Below are 14666 nucleotides of genomic sequence, written 5' to 3'. Positions count from 1 at the left end.
GGGAGGGATTCTTGGAAGTGATATAAGAGGTACAGAATGGCTGGTGTCAATCTGATGCTAAGAGGAAATGTTTACCTTGTTGGATTATTTGGATCTTTATTTTAATATGCCTTATAATTTTAAAGCGTATTTCTATGTATTGATATTAAACACCTAACAAGCCACTGTACGGGAGAAATCCTAAGCAGATCTATTTAGAAGTAAATTCCATTTAATTTAGAGAAGGAGTTACATTTGCGATCTAAGTGTTCCAGAAAGGACCATCTATACAAAAAACCCACATACCCACACAAATAGCAGGTGCAATTACAGCAACAAAAAGACTAACCATGGTCCAATTAACTCATAAAACTGAAGAGTAAGGGCATGAAATTCCATCACATTCCAATTTGGAACAAAGCATTTGTTAAAAACATTTCTTTTAAAGCAAAATCTATTGGAGACTAAATGAGCCGGTAAATATAGTAAAATAAAATAATGTTAATTTTCACACTGACTACATGTTCACCCTGGTAGACTGAAATATAAGAAGTTATACAACTTCTGCAACCAAAGCCAGTGGAATGTTACCTGGTGTAGAACGGAAGCGACACTGTCCGGTCATTGGGTCATACTCCTGGTTTTCATCAGAACACAAACACAGGAAGGAGCCTTCTACGTTTTCACAGAGGGCTTCCCCACATACCCCACTCAGCATTTCACATTCATTCACATCTGAAAAATGAAGCACAATATTGATTCAGAAATTTTCTTAATTAATAAAAGGTATTGTTGTCCCTGAGGTTTATATATCAGTATTTTTATTTGAAAACTATAATTTAGGGATTCCCCCACCCCAAAAGAAAAGTATCTATTGAGGAAGGCTACCAGAAGATGAATTACAAATATACTTTTAAGATTAAAAAACACAAAATACAGGGAATGGCTGAAAAGTTACACTTTTTATACTGCTGTAATTTTGCTACACAAACGTCTATTCTCATATTACTGATATTAATAAGCCACTGAAACAGTTGAAGCAATTTCCATAAATCAGTTTGGTAAATCTGGAGCTTCCCTAATACCTTAAACAGATAATGGATCATTTCAAACCAGTTGAGAGACAACACAGAAGAAAGAATACACTCACATTCATATTTTGTAATTTAATTATTTCCACATAACACATAATTTGCTCATAATATTCATTGTCATGGGGTATTAAAGTAAACTGGGTTCAACACTGTCTATTTGATGTCAGTCTTAGGTTTGCTCTGCATCTCTGTGAATGTATTCCTTAGAAGTTTGTAAACTCCCCTTGTAAGTGGTCGGCCCGGCTGCCGCCATTTTAATAAGCAGTTCTGGATATGGCTGCTTGTGATATTAAAGATATTCAGGCCTCTGGAGTTAAAATGGCTGCTGTATTGCCACTAGAGAGCCTCTAACAGTTGCTGAGTCCCGCTCGGGGGAACCTGGCATGCATGGAATGCTGCACAGGAATGCAGAGTGATTAAGAGAGGATTGGATTTACTATCCTTCCAGCCCCAAAGGTGCCCAGTGCAACAAAGGTCTCGCAGAGTCATCCCCACTTAACACATTCCTTTCCCTTCTTCCGTGATGAGATCTCCTGTCCTTGATTGAGGAGCTAATCAAATGACATTCATAAGTATAGACAGTCATTCCTGGGAGAGAACAGTCCCTCCCTAAAAGTACTTAACCTAGCTCCGGTGGACTTGATCAGCAAACTGTCCTTTTTGTGCAGTGCTAGAAGTAGTTTTAAATTTGTATTCACACACCCTGGCAGCTGCCAATCAAAGTACTCAAACCTTTTGTCCAACCCAGGAACTGATCATTGGAGTCTTTGTCCTAACGGCTAGCTGGGCTCTTCCACCTCAGGGCACATTTTACCTATAAAGGTAGAGCCCTGGCCTCATTCAAATCGTGCACGCTTCCTGAGTCCAAGCGCTGCTCCCTTAGGGTCACTTCCCTAAGCCTCTCTCTCAAATTGTACATGCTTCCGGATCCATAAGCGCTGTTCCCTTGAGGTTTGCCCAAGCCTCTTGCTCTCTTGGCCGAGGATGCTGGCCGTTCAAAGTTACTCTCTTCTCGCACGAACTGGACCCCTCTTCAGGATAGGTACATATATTTGCTCCCTCTTCCTCTATTCCCAATTTCTGACTAAGCTTCTTAGGACTCTCTCTGTGTGTGTAATTATTTTTACCCCGTAAATCCTGTGTGTATGTGCATGTCATTTTCTTATTAATAAAAGTTATTGTTGGACCTTAAGAACCAGCCTCGTTTGCTATCTTGGGAAGGGACCTGATAGAAACTGGTGACAGATCCCTGCGGTTACCGGCCTCTTGCATAGCCATTCTCCTTGCTAGCTAATTCCCCCACAAATCATTTTATTGCAAGGAGACCAGTTCCAGTAACACCCTGTCTGGAGTTTGTTGTTGACATTACATCTATAGGGTGAAGCAGTTCTCAGTTCTGTTGCTTTTTGAACATTTGATTAAAAGAACCAATTCCTGCCACTTTCACACAAGTAGGGCACAGGTCCAAAAGGAAGACTGACATTTCTTTTTATGTTGTAATTCTTTTATTGTGCAGTTCTATTGTGAACCTTTTTGGTGTGATAAAATAAAGGCGACAACAGGCTCACAAAAGAGCACCAAACAATTTTCTCCAAAGTTATGCTATGAACCATAATGAAAGCGGGCAAGGTCAAATAGGAATAAAGTTCTCCAAAACATTTTACCCACATTCATACGGATAGTGTATTTCCAGTGTAACATTGTAATAGTTGTGAAAAAGGACGTCATCTGCTTTCATCACTGGCCAGTGCAGCCGAGATCGTTAACAAAGTTAAGCAAGTTTAAGATGGTGGTATTTTTTCCTTTCCTCTTCATTTCTCATCTTTAAATAGACATTGTTAATTTAACCAAGTTCTCTGAAAACGTTTACAATTGTAATAGAATTACCCTACAGGGCCATGTAAATTTATGATTTTAAGAAGGCTGTCCAAGAGAACACAGAATCCACACAAAACATTAGAGCAAGCAAAGAGGTCTAAACTAGTTTCATAGTGTGGCTGTAGCCCTATGTTAACACTGTCATGTATCTTTTGCAATTCGTAATGCTTTGTTTCAATATTGTCTCTACTCCCTATGCATATAAGCATTTCACAATGAACAATTTCTAATATGTAACAACCGAGTTATTCATTGGATTTTGAGTGTGGGATTAGAGCATGTGCATGTATGTGAACGTTTTTCAAATGTTGCAAATCAACCAAAAGCCAGAAATTCAACCTTTTTTGGTATTGCTAATCTTTGGGGAAGAGGGAAAATGAAGAAATGGTCTGACTGTAAAGGAGATGGATATGTGCATAACAAAAGACAAATAAGCCTGAAATAGGTTAAAGTGAAATCGCAGGACATGTGCATGGACATGGCAAGAAGTTGTCAAATATTTATCTGAACAAATTCTGCTATGGAAAATCAAGGTGAAATCTGTACACGTGTATTAATCCTGCTTTAATTTTTTTTTTCATTTTAATTTTCCTTCATTTATAATTCACTGTTCTCCTCAATGGGGACCCACAAGGTGCCTTACATTGTTCTCTCCACCAGTTTATTCTCACAACAACCCTGTGAGGTAGGTTCGGCTGAGAGCCTGTGACTGGCCCAAAGTCACCCAGCAAGCTTCATAGCAGAGTGGGGATGCAAACCTAGCATTCCCACATCCTAATTTGATACTCTAATCACTACACCAGACTGGCTCTCAGTCCAAATTGAATGATGTTTTAATATTCAATTAATGTTTTCTTTTCCTTGGTACTTTATACGAGTTTGGACTTGTCACTAAAAGAAAAACGCCTTTCCTGTAAAAAGAAGGCAAATGATTATGCAACAGTTGAAAAGGAAAAATTAAGAAAATGACAACTCATATAGTGCCAACTACAGTTCACTGGAATTACACAGCAGTAGAATTTTAATTACTGAACCAGATGGGTGAGGATAAGGAACACATCCCTATTTGGTTTAACAAAGTACCTCTGAATATCTAAAACTGATGAATCCCAGTTATGATTTTTACATTGGAAAAGCAGTTTACAGCAACATCAGTACTTGGGCTGCTTATAATGCTTACATCTGATGCCTCATTTTCTCTGTGACTAACAAATAACCTCATAACCTTGCTGAAGTCATAATTAAATATCTCCTTGTGTGATATATACACTTGGTCCAGCAGCCTCATACAATCCAGACCTTTCTGCTGTTCCTTTTGCTTCTGTGTGCAATAAAGCCATGTGCTATAAAGATCTAACGAAGTACTGAAAGAGCAGAGACAATACCATAGTTATATTTGGCATATATGTTGCACAAAGGAAAGAGAACTTGTTTTAAATTTCCAGAAATGTCCTGCTGACTTACCTGGAAACTAGAATTTACAATGTTATTTGGCCCTAAAAAACAGCACACACAGGATGGGGGTGAGTATGGATCAGAAGTGCTGTACTGGAAAGCAGAGCTTTAATATTCCTTCTCATGCCATTTCCCTGTCACCAATTCAGTTTGCTTTTAGACCTGGTAGAGGAAAACAGAACATTGGACTTATTGTGAAAGTTCCTTTTACTTGAAGGAGAGGAGGGTACTCTGAGATATTTAGGAACCCTCCTTCCCATGATCCCTGGAGACAGGTTACTTTTTTTCATCTCCAGTGGGGAAGGAGTGCCCATCACCTTCAGTATGGAGACTTCCATGGCTCAACCACTGGCTGTTGAGTGTGTCTCTTATAGAACAGAATCCCTGACTTTTAATCCAGGAAAAACATAATTCAACTGACAAATATGGTGACCAGCATGGTGACCACGCCCAAAGAACCACAGAAGAGAAAACAGTAGACTATTTTGGAAGAAACACCAAAAAGGAATGAAGTAGGTCAGCACTGAGGTTGGCATGGCAGCTTCCCGCTCTCCTCCGCACCCGAAAATTCATAAACATCACATCCACAAGACGGTGCCCCTACAGCAGGGTGGGTCCAAAATGATATCCTCTACTTAAATTAAAAGGAACCTTCATAGTAAGACCAATGTTCTATTTTCACTTGAAGAGAGGAGGACTCTCTGAGACATCTGAGATCTTACCAAGCAGTGCATCCAAAACAGAGGAAGAACCTTCAGCCAACCTTTCTCTTTAAGGTTCCACAACCTGTTGAAGATTCTGCCACTCAAAAGCTGCATCAGTGAGGCAATGGAGTACATTTTGTAATGCCTAACTAATGTGGACACTGATGCCCAAGTGGCTGCCTTGTAGATGCCAACAATAGAGTAAATAACTCTATTGTTGACATCTACAAGGCAGCCGCTTGTTGAAAGCTGCAAAAGTAGCTGCACTACTGATTGAATGTGCAGTAATGCCCTTTGGTACTTGCGGCCCTTCAGATGCATACACTAGCACTAAACGTTCCCATAGTCACTTGCTAAAGGCAGCTTTGTAGACCTTTTGCCTTTCATAACAGGATGAAAGGCTACAAACAGATTGTCCAACTCTGGAATGCTCTAGAGATCTTACTGTAGATATGTATGGCTCATCTAAGATCCAAAGAGTGCCAGGTCATCTCCTTTGGGTGGGAAAGAATGTAGGTATAGAAAGAAGGTAAAGACATTTCAGTTGACTAATGGAATACTGAGTTTACCTATGGCATGAAGATGGGATTGTTACAGGTGATTATCCTTATGAAAGAAGCACAGGCTCTTATCTATGGAAAGTGCCCCCAACTCTGACACCCTTCTGGTTGAAGTAATCACCACCAAGAACACCTTGAGGCTGAATAACTTAAGTGAAGCCTCCATTATTAGTTCAAATGGAGCCTTGGTGAGGGCTTGCAAGATTACATGTAGCCTCCAGGATGGGAAACGTCATTCAGCTGGAGGATGTGTAAGGGAAAAGCCTTTCAAATATGCTTTAACCTGTGTCAAGACAGTGAATCTTTCAATAGGGAACAGGAGAGACGTTAAGGCAGCCACTAGTCTACACTAGTCTACAAATGTTACTAATGTTGAGATTGACAAACAATATGCCTTAATAACATCCACATTAGATTACTGCCATGAGCTCCATGTGGGGCTGCCTTTGAAGACTGTCCAGTAGCTACAGTTGGTACAAAAAGCTGCAGCCAGAATGTTGACTAGTTGCAGGGACCATATAATCCAGACTTGTTCCATCTACACTGGTTTCCAGTTTGCTTCTGGGCTCAATTCAAGGTGTTGATATTGACCTTTAAAGCCCTATACCGCTTGGAGCCAGCGTACCTTAAGGATTGCCTTCTCCCATATGAACCCACCTGTCGACTTGGATCATCATCAGAGGCCCTGCATTGGATATCCCCACTATCTGAGGCTAAACATGTAGCAAACCCCAAAAAGGCCTTCTCAGAGCTGAACTAAACGAGATGAGTAACTTGAATTCTACACGTGTCTGCTTACCTCAGGGTTTGATGGAAAGTGTAGGCATCCTTGTAGCTTTAAGTTTAATGTTTACAGAGTGGCAGGGAGGGGAGTGCACGCATCGGGCTCTTGCCAGGTGCCCCCCTTCCCCTCCGCTGTGTGTGGGGGCCGCTCTTCTGCCCCCCTTCCCCGAACAGCAGACAAGGTGCCTGGCTGCTGCTAGCTGCTAGTGCAGCTTCGGGCGGGGGCCAGGCAAAGAGGTCAGCAGACAGGGCTCCTGGAGCGTTGCTGCATCTTCCCTCCCCCACTCATCCAGCCCCCACAGAGCGACGGCAGGTTATGCAGCTCTGGGCCACGTAGCGCAGCTTCAGGCGGGGGCCAGGCGAGCAGGGGGAAAGGCAGTGACGCTACAGTCTGACACCGCACTGGCTGGGGCACACATGTTGTGTTGCTCTGTGCCTGGAGCATCGCTGCATTCCCCCACCCCCGCTTGCCTAGTCTCCACAGAGCAACACCAGGCTATGCAGCTCCGGGCCGCGTGGTGCGTCTTTGGGCGGAAGCTGGGCGAGCGGGGGGGGGGGGGAAGATGCAACGACACTCCAGGCGCCCTGTCTGCTGACCTCTTCACCTGGCCCCCACTTGAAGCCGTGCTAACAGCTAGCAGCGGCCACGCGCCCTGTCTGCTGTGCGGAGAAGGGAGGTAGAAGAGGGGCCCCAAGCCCCACACACACACAGTGGAAGGGAAGGGGGTACCTGGCAAGAGCCCAACGCCTGCACTCCCCTCCCTGCCACTCTGTAAATGTTAATCTTAAAGCTACAAGGACGCCTACACTTCCTATCGAACCTTGAGGCAAGCAGACGCGTAGAACTCGAGTAACTTGTCTCATTTAGTTCGGCTCTCAGTTGTGGGACCAAAAGTTTGGAACTTCCTTCCCAAGGAAATGTATCTGTCTTCCTCTATCATTGTCTTCCACCAGCAGGAGAAATCTTTTTTTGTTTTGTTTTGCATATCCCCAATAACTACTACTGGTTCCTCTCCTGGTTTTGATGTTTGTTAATATTTTTATGTTTTTATTGAATTATTTTATACATTATTTTAAATGCTCTTTTAATGTTCAAATGTTTTCATGTTCACCACCTTGGTGATCCTATTTGGGTGGAAAGGCCATGTATAAATGTTTTAAATAAAAAATAAATAGGTTGAAATTTTATACTGTGGGAGTTGAGAAGTTGCCTCAAACTGGAATTAAAAGTCTCTGCAGGTGATCCTCAGAAGCAGTCTGCAGGCCAGAAGGAGGGGAATATGACAATACATTTCAGTGAGATCTATGTATGCAAAGAAGTCCCCTGGGAGAACTGCATCTGCAATAGTCCTGAATGTCTCCATCTTGAATGTCCTGAACCTCACATGCTTGTTGATGAACTTTAGATCCAGGATGACTTTCTAGTCCCTGTTGCATTTGAGCACCACGAAGAAGAATGAATAGACACTTGAGCATCTTAGATGCAATGGAAAAGGTTCAATTACTCTCATCTTCTGCAGGTGATTTATGGCTGCAGCTTTTTTGGAGCCCGGGGAACTGGGAAATTCAAGAACCTGCCCCTTGGGGTGAGATGAATTTGTGGGAGATGATCTCATCTCCCATCTATTGGTGTGGAGAGGTTTCAGGCCTGGGCAAAGAATTGTAGCCACCCTCCCACCAGTGGCTGTCTGATGTCAGTAATACTGTGGATGCTTGTTTGACTTACTCAGGATGAAGTTTGGCAAAATGGGTTGATTAGAAGACCTGTATCCTTGTCTGGATCTGGACCAGGAAGACCTTTTGTAGTCATTATGAAATTTGGGTAAGGACTGGTGTTACCGAAAGAACTGGGAGCCATATTGTTTGGATGTTTGGTCTTCTCTCTTACTTGAGAAGGGCACGGCATTCTTCTTGTCTTTTGTCTCCACTAAGATCTCATCAAGGTTTCTGCCAAAAAAATTACCTCCTAGAAGTGACCAAGTAGCTAAATTAGCCTTGGTGGTATGCATTAATGGTCTAGGTCTTGCGCTACATATTACTTTAGGCTCTGACTGCAGAGGCCATGGCTCTGGCTGAAAACATCATGGAGTCTAGGCTGCCATCTGAAATGAAACAGCCTGTGGAGATATGGTGACAAACTGAAGTGTGGAGATTCCATGAACAATTTTCTTTACCAACAAACAGAGGCCTAGGCTATGATGGAAGAGGCTGATGAAGACTTTATAGATAAATCCTTTGCTTCTCAGGATCTACAGAGCATAGCATCACTTTTGTGGTCAGTGGCATTCTTCATTCATCCTCCCTGGGTAGGTCTAGGCCTGTGGGGGTTCAGAGGACCCTGTCAGCCTTAACAGAGGAGTACAGCCTTCTGGAATAGCCTACATGGAGCCTCTGGGTGACTAGCATGGCCCAATTTTGAAGGTGAAGAAATATGGGAAAGGAAAAAACCACCCTTAGTTGCTTAGCATCAGTCCACATCACTTTCATCATCATAGTCATCTTTTGAGTTAAGGAGTTACTTTGCTTTGGGGACTAAGTGTGTGAGCATTTTAGGGCTTAACAGAAAAGTTAGGACAGTACTGACAAAAGTAATTTAGAATGTTGCGCTGGTATGGGGGTCATCCTCATCCAACATTTCCCTCCTCCATCTCTGAATCCTTGGAGAAAATGGTAGAGGAATCTTCCTGTTGTCCCTGGGAAGAGTAGGGTGACTTGGTGCAGGGGTGGCCCAAGGAGAGCTTTCTAGCAGTCCTGGAATGGTCAGAGAGGCTAGAGACAAATTATTTTACATCTTGTTGTGCTCAGGCCAGAGGTGCAAGTTCTGGACGTTGGCTGGGCAGGTTAGCTCACCAGTGGGCCAGGCAGCTTAACAGCAGGGTAGTCCGTTAGAGAGACACTCAACGGTCCAGGTCAAGTCCGAAGAAGTCAGTCCAACCAAGGGGCGGGCAGGTGAGAGGTCCAAAGCAAAGCCAAGGTCAGAATCCAGGAGGTCAGTTCAGTGGGGAGCAAGCTACGAGGTAGGGTGCAAAGCTTCCAGGCACAAGGCTCAGGTCACAGGGAGTTGCGAGCTAGGTTGCTTCCAGCTGAGCTCTGCTCAGTGTCTTCCCTTTATACTCCTCTCTGGTTAGGAGGATGCAGGGCAGGTGTTCCGTCTTCCTCTGATTGACCCACTTTGCTCTCCAGGGTTAGTTCCCCCCAATGCTGTGCTTGCAGGCATGCGCTCCTGTGTCTCTCCCACACAGCCGCTCTCACCCGGGTCTTCCATCTTGTAGCTGGCTCAGGTGACTTGGCCCTTCCTGATGCCAGAGTCTCCTTTCCCCTGTATTAGTCTCTGCCTCTGGTGGCTTCTTCCAATGTTCCTGGCTACGTCTCTGCTGCTCTGCCCCAAGCTCTCTCGGCGTCGCAGCAGGCTCTGGTGTTGGTTCCTCCACCGTTGGGTCTGGCCCCGCCGGCTCCTCATCCTCCAAAGAGGACTCACTGGCAGGTAATAACACTCCAGACTGAGCCTGGCAAGGCTGGCTCACAACACATCTACTTGCAGAGCCTGTCATTTGAGAGGACCCCTGGAGGAAAGGGGGAGGAGCGAGATGTCCACTGAGATCTTTCTCTTATGGATAGAAGAGCCAGCCACTCTTTGATCTCCCACTGCTGATTAAGAAGTTGTTGGAGCCAAGTATGCAAGCTTGGGGGCACAGAGAAGGCATCCTCCCCCCTCCCCCTGATTCTGTGAAAATGCAGGGAGTCTCTGCCTCCTTACTTCTCCCTGCTGCAGGAGACTTCTGCTCTTCATGATCTACAGGCCTGGCAGACTCCCCTTGCAGTTTGTGGGCTTCTGAAGGGCACTGGTGGCTTTTCAGGTTCTTGGCTTTTCATGCTATCTGAGGCCTGAGTCTAAGCAAAGGCTCTTCCTTGGAAAGCAGGCATGGGGGCATGGTGGAATGTTCACATCAGAGTCATCATTTGACCCTTCTTCTGGGGAATGACTTTCTCTGTTTCCCTGGATGAAGACACCACCATATCTGAGGCTTCTGCCAATAAGCTGGCAGAGGCCATTGCTGCAATTGAAGAAGCAGCTAACAACAAAGCCTTGCCGGGAATATAGCAATATATATCTCTATTCTGTTAAAGTGCATTGAAGTGCAAATAGCAAATGTGTTATGAACAGTGTACAAAAAGCAATAAATATATCAATCACAATCAAATCCGTCAATGTCCATATATATATTCCACAATGGGAGATCCAAGGAAGGGGAGATCCAAGGAAGGGGAGGTGGAGTTCCAGTTAGAGACTGAATTTCCAGGAAAATTCATAAATAATTTTTAAAAATCATAATCCCGTTTTGTGGCAAAAAGACATTTCTTCTTCTTTTGCCACAAAACAGGATTTGGAACATCAGTGCACACATCGGCCCGTCGGCAATAATGGTTTCATCGTGCATGGATTATGATTTTTAAAAATTATTTATGAATTTTCCTGGAAATTCAGTCTCCAACTGGAACTCCACCTCCCCTTCCTTGGATCTCCCCTTCCTTGGATCTCCCATTGTGGAATATATATATATCTCCCATTGTGGAATACATTGACGGATTTGATTGTGATTGATATATTTATTGCTTTTTGTACACTGTTCATAACACATTTGCTATTTGCACTTCAATGCACTTTAACAGAATAGAGATATATATTGCTATATTCCCGGCAAGGCTTTGTTGTTTGTTCTCACTAACCGGGTTGTCTCCCTGATTCTTGCCCTGCTTCTGATTGAAGAAGCAGCTGGCAAAGGCAGAGCCAAAGCAAAAAAAAGCAGAGGGTGGAGAGAAACTTTTAAAAAAAAAATACAGGGAGAAACACAGGAAGGAAAAGAGAATCCTGAGAGCTCGAGGAGAAAGGAAAATTGCAGAGTTCTCCAGAGGCCCTGTGCTCACACAGAGCCAGGAAGAAAAAACTGAAGAGGGTAGGCATTCCCTCCCCACTGGAGATGGAAAAGAATAACCTATTTTCTGTCTCCAAAGATCATGAGAAGAAAATACTCAAACATCTCAGCGTGTTCTCTTCAGGTGAAAAAGACTGCAACTGTGCCTCTATTTTCGTAGCGATAACTAAAAGCAGCCCAGAGAGGCATCAGGGAAATGGCTCAGGTGATCCATCTATATCCCTTCTTCTGTTTGCAATTTGGACTACAACACCATATTCTTAGTTCCAGTTACAGAACTGCAGCATCATGTATAGATTGGCCCTCTCTCTCTGACTCCAACAGGCACTAAATGTGCTTGTCTCAAGTATGCTTGAAATGACTACTGCCATTTTACAGTATATACAACCCCATTTTGAAAACATAAACACTTGCAACAGCAGTTAATCTTAGTGGGTGCATGTGTTTTGACATTTTGCCTTAGAATGGCTCAACACTTTCTTCTGATTTCCCTTCAAGAGGTACACTCAGTTTCAATTTGAGCAACAGCCTTTTCAATAGCAGCAACCACCCTGCAGAACAGCCTTCTGAAGGAGCTGCACAGGGTGCCTTCTTTGGGGAGATTTTGAAAGGTCTCTCTTTTCAGCAGGTCTTTAACTGGCTTCTTGTTGATGCAAAAGGATTTGTATAATGTAGGGTACACAGTTTTTGTTTTTGAGATTTCTGAAGAACTGTTTTTTTTTAATTTGGAGCTATGGTTGTAGTTTTTGGTCTGTGGGGTTGATTTTAACTAATTGTTAGGATTTTTTAAAATGAGTTTTTGATTGTGAGTCAGCTCTTATGAAGCACAGGCAGGATTCATATATTCAAGGAAGAAAAAAAAGGAATAGAATTTCATTTATTTAATTCTCCTTGTCACAGACGATCTCTTTGTCCCTGGACATTTACTGGAGGGAACTGGTCAGACTAGTCTTGTGAGATGTCAGGCAGAAATTCAGTCCTTCTTGGAATTCCCAATTTAATTGGCCATTGGTTTGTTACTTAGTAGAGGGTGGTTAGCTTTAGTGCATAAAGTCATTCATGATTGGCACTGCTTTAACTAGCCAAGAAACTGAAGCCATGGTCTTATTACCAAGATGGGATGTTTTAATGTTTAGAAAAAGGATCTCTCTCTCTCTCTCTCTCTCTCTCTCAAATGCTTGTATAAACCACATGTGCCTTGGCTGGAACTGTTCCAAATTCGGGGTAGGTTAAAGATACTTGGTTTTGGAATTTGTAAAAAAGCCTGAACAAAGGATTCTGGACACTTGTAAACTTGCGTACTATTTGGAATTTCCATCTAAGCCAAGCAGTGAAGAAAGGCATCTGCAGATTTAAGCCTTTATTTTACTACTTTGATGTTCTTTTTGTTGGCTTTTTTTCTACAATAAATCATCTTTATTTCATAAGAGTGTTGTATAAAATGGTAGCAGTTTTGCACAAACATTTTATGAAAGCACTTTCCCAGATTCCATGGTCATATGCACTTAGCTGAGGCAGGCAACACGGCCCCAGGCTTGAAAAAACTTTTGTCCCTATGACTTGTGGTTATTTGGGGCAACCCAATCACCTCAAGAAGGAACTCTGGTAATAGTGGTTACAAAAAAAGGTTGCTGATAATAAATAGCTAAAAACACTCAGATTGAATTATTTTACTCACATGAAAAGACACCAACTTTTATAAGTAGAAAGACCTTACACTGCCTAGATAGAATTTAACAACTTGCTTTACAAAGTAAAGTAAATGTTGAGATTCCCTGCATACTGGATTCTGCACTAGATTTGACATTTGCTTGATGTTTAAGGATGTTTGGAGCAGACATAGCCTTAGGTAAACATTATTTTGACAATTATGGAACAGCTTATTCTACAAATTCTGCATTCAGCTGGGATTCTGAAAAATGTAACTGCTACAGCTCATCATTATGAGATAGGAACAAGGCTGAGGAATGAAAATCAGTTTCAATGCAATGACACCTTTTATCATAGAATCATAGGGTTGGAAGGACCTCCAGGGTCATCAAGTCCAAACCCCTGCACAGTGCAGGAAATTCACAACTAACCCTCCACAAACTGCCAGTGCCCCTGCTCCATGCCCAGAAGATGGAAAACCACCATCAGGATCACTAGCCAAACTATCCTGGGGAAAATTGCTTCCTGACCCCAAAGTGGTGATTACCAAAACAAATGAGAGAGGCACGGAAATTTGATGGGCTATATGTAACTATATTAATTATTGTATTTATTACTGTATTTATTGCTGTGGGTTTGATAGAAATTGATATATGAATTTTTACTTTTACAGTATTTATTGAAATTGAATATTTTTCTGAATAGTGGTCTGAGAGTATGAAATTTTAAAATTTGATAACTGTTATAAGCTATGTATGTGTCATACTGAATATCGTTGTTTGTATCCCACAGTTGTAACTGCTTTGAGAAAGGGGCATCTGAACACGGGAACCTCTTGCTCGCGAACCCGTCAGCAGTTACTGGATAAATTCGAAATTTCCATTGTTCAAATTGATAGATGGTTAAGTTCATTGTTTTTTGCAAGTCTTGAATGAATTACATTTAAATCAGACCCTTGGTGGTCTCTCTTTGAATTTTTCACGCCGTTGGAGATTATTTCAATTTATGGCTACTTGTATGTAAGAAAAATACCTTCATTTATTCTAAGAGCAGAAGTGCAAGGGGCTGTGACAGCTAACTGCTCTACATAGAGTAACTTATTAAATATAAATAAAGTCCTTTCGTGTTTCACTGTTTATACGTAGGAGTTATGATGTGTGTTATTGCTTGTCAGTAAGTTGGGCACGGTTTAATATATTTTATTAGATTGCCCAAAGTGGTGATTGGCATTACCTGGGCGTGTAAGAAGGGGCCTTGGGAACTAAGTACTGATGTAACCCTTCCAGCCCTCCCTCTCATGATCTGCCCAGGTTCACAGAATCAGCATTGCTGTCAGATGGCCATCTAGCCTCTGCTTAAAAACCTTCAAAGAAGGAGAGCCCACCACCTTTCGAAGAAGCCTGTTCCACTGAGGGACTGCTCTGTCAGGAAGTTCTTCCTAATGTTTAGCTGAAATTTAATTTCAACCCGTTGGTTCTGGTCCAACCTTCTGGAGCAACAGAAAACAACTCTGCACCATCCTCTATAAAACAGACTTTCCAGGACTTGAAGATGGTAATCATATCACCATCGTCTCTTCTCCAGGCTAAACATACCGAGTTCCTTCAAACTTTCCTCATAGGACTTAGT

General features: G+C 42.6%; 1 protein-coding gene across 10 annotated transcripts in view; it reads right to left on the bottom strand.

Annotated features, from left to right (window-relative positions):
* The window catches only part of LTBP1 (latent transforming growth factor beta binding protein 1), a 416097-nt gene that overhangs the window by 77390 nt on the left and 324041 nt on the right, over window positions 1–14666 (bottom strand). For all 10 annotated transcript variants that reach the window (XM_054976893.1, XM_054976903.1, XM_054976911.1 and 7 more), the window contains one exon: window positions 571–714. In XM_054976893.1, coding sequence (XP_054832868.1) covers window positions 571–714 — 144 coding nt within the window. The remainder of the gene's footprint in view (window positions 1–570; window positions 715–14666) is intronic.

Source organism: Eublepharis macularius, chromosome 1, assembly GCF_028583425.1.
Source record: "Eublepharis macularius isolate TG4126 chromosome 1, MPM_Emac_v1.0, whole genome shotgun sequence".
NCBI classification, from domain to species: domain Eukaryota; kingdom Metazoa; phylum Chordata; class Lepidosauria; order Squamata; family Eublepharidae; genus Eublepharis; species Eublepharis macularius.
The sequence above is the reverse complement of the archived record's forward strand: the minus strand, read 5'-3'. Positions and strand labels throughout refer to the sequence as shown.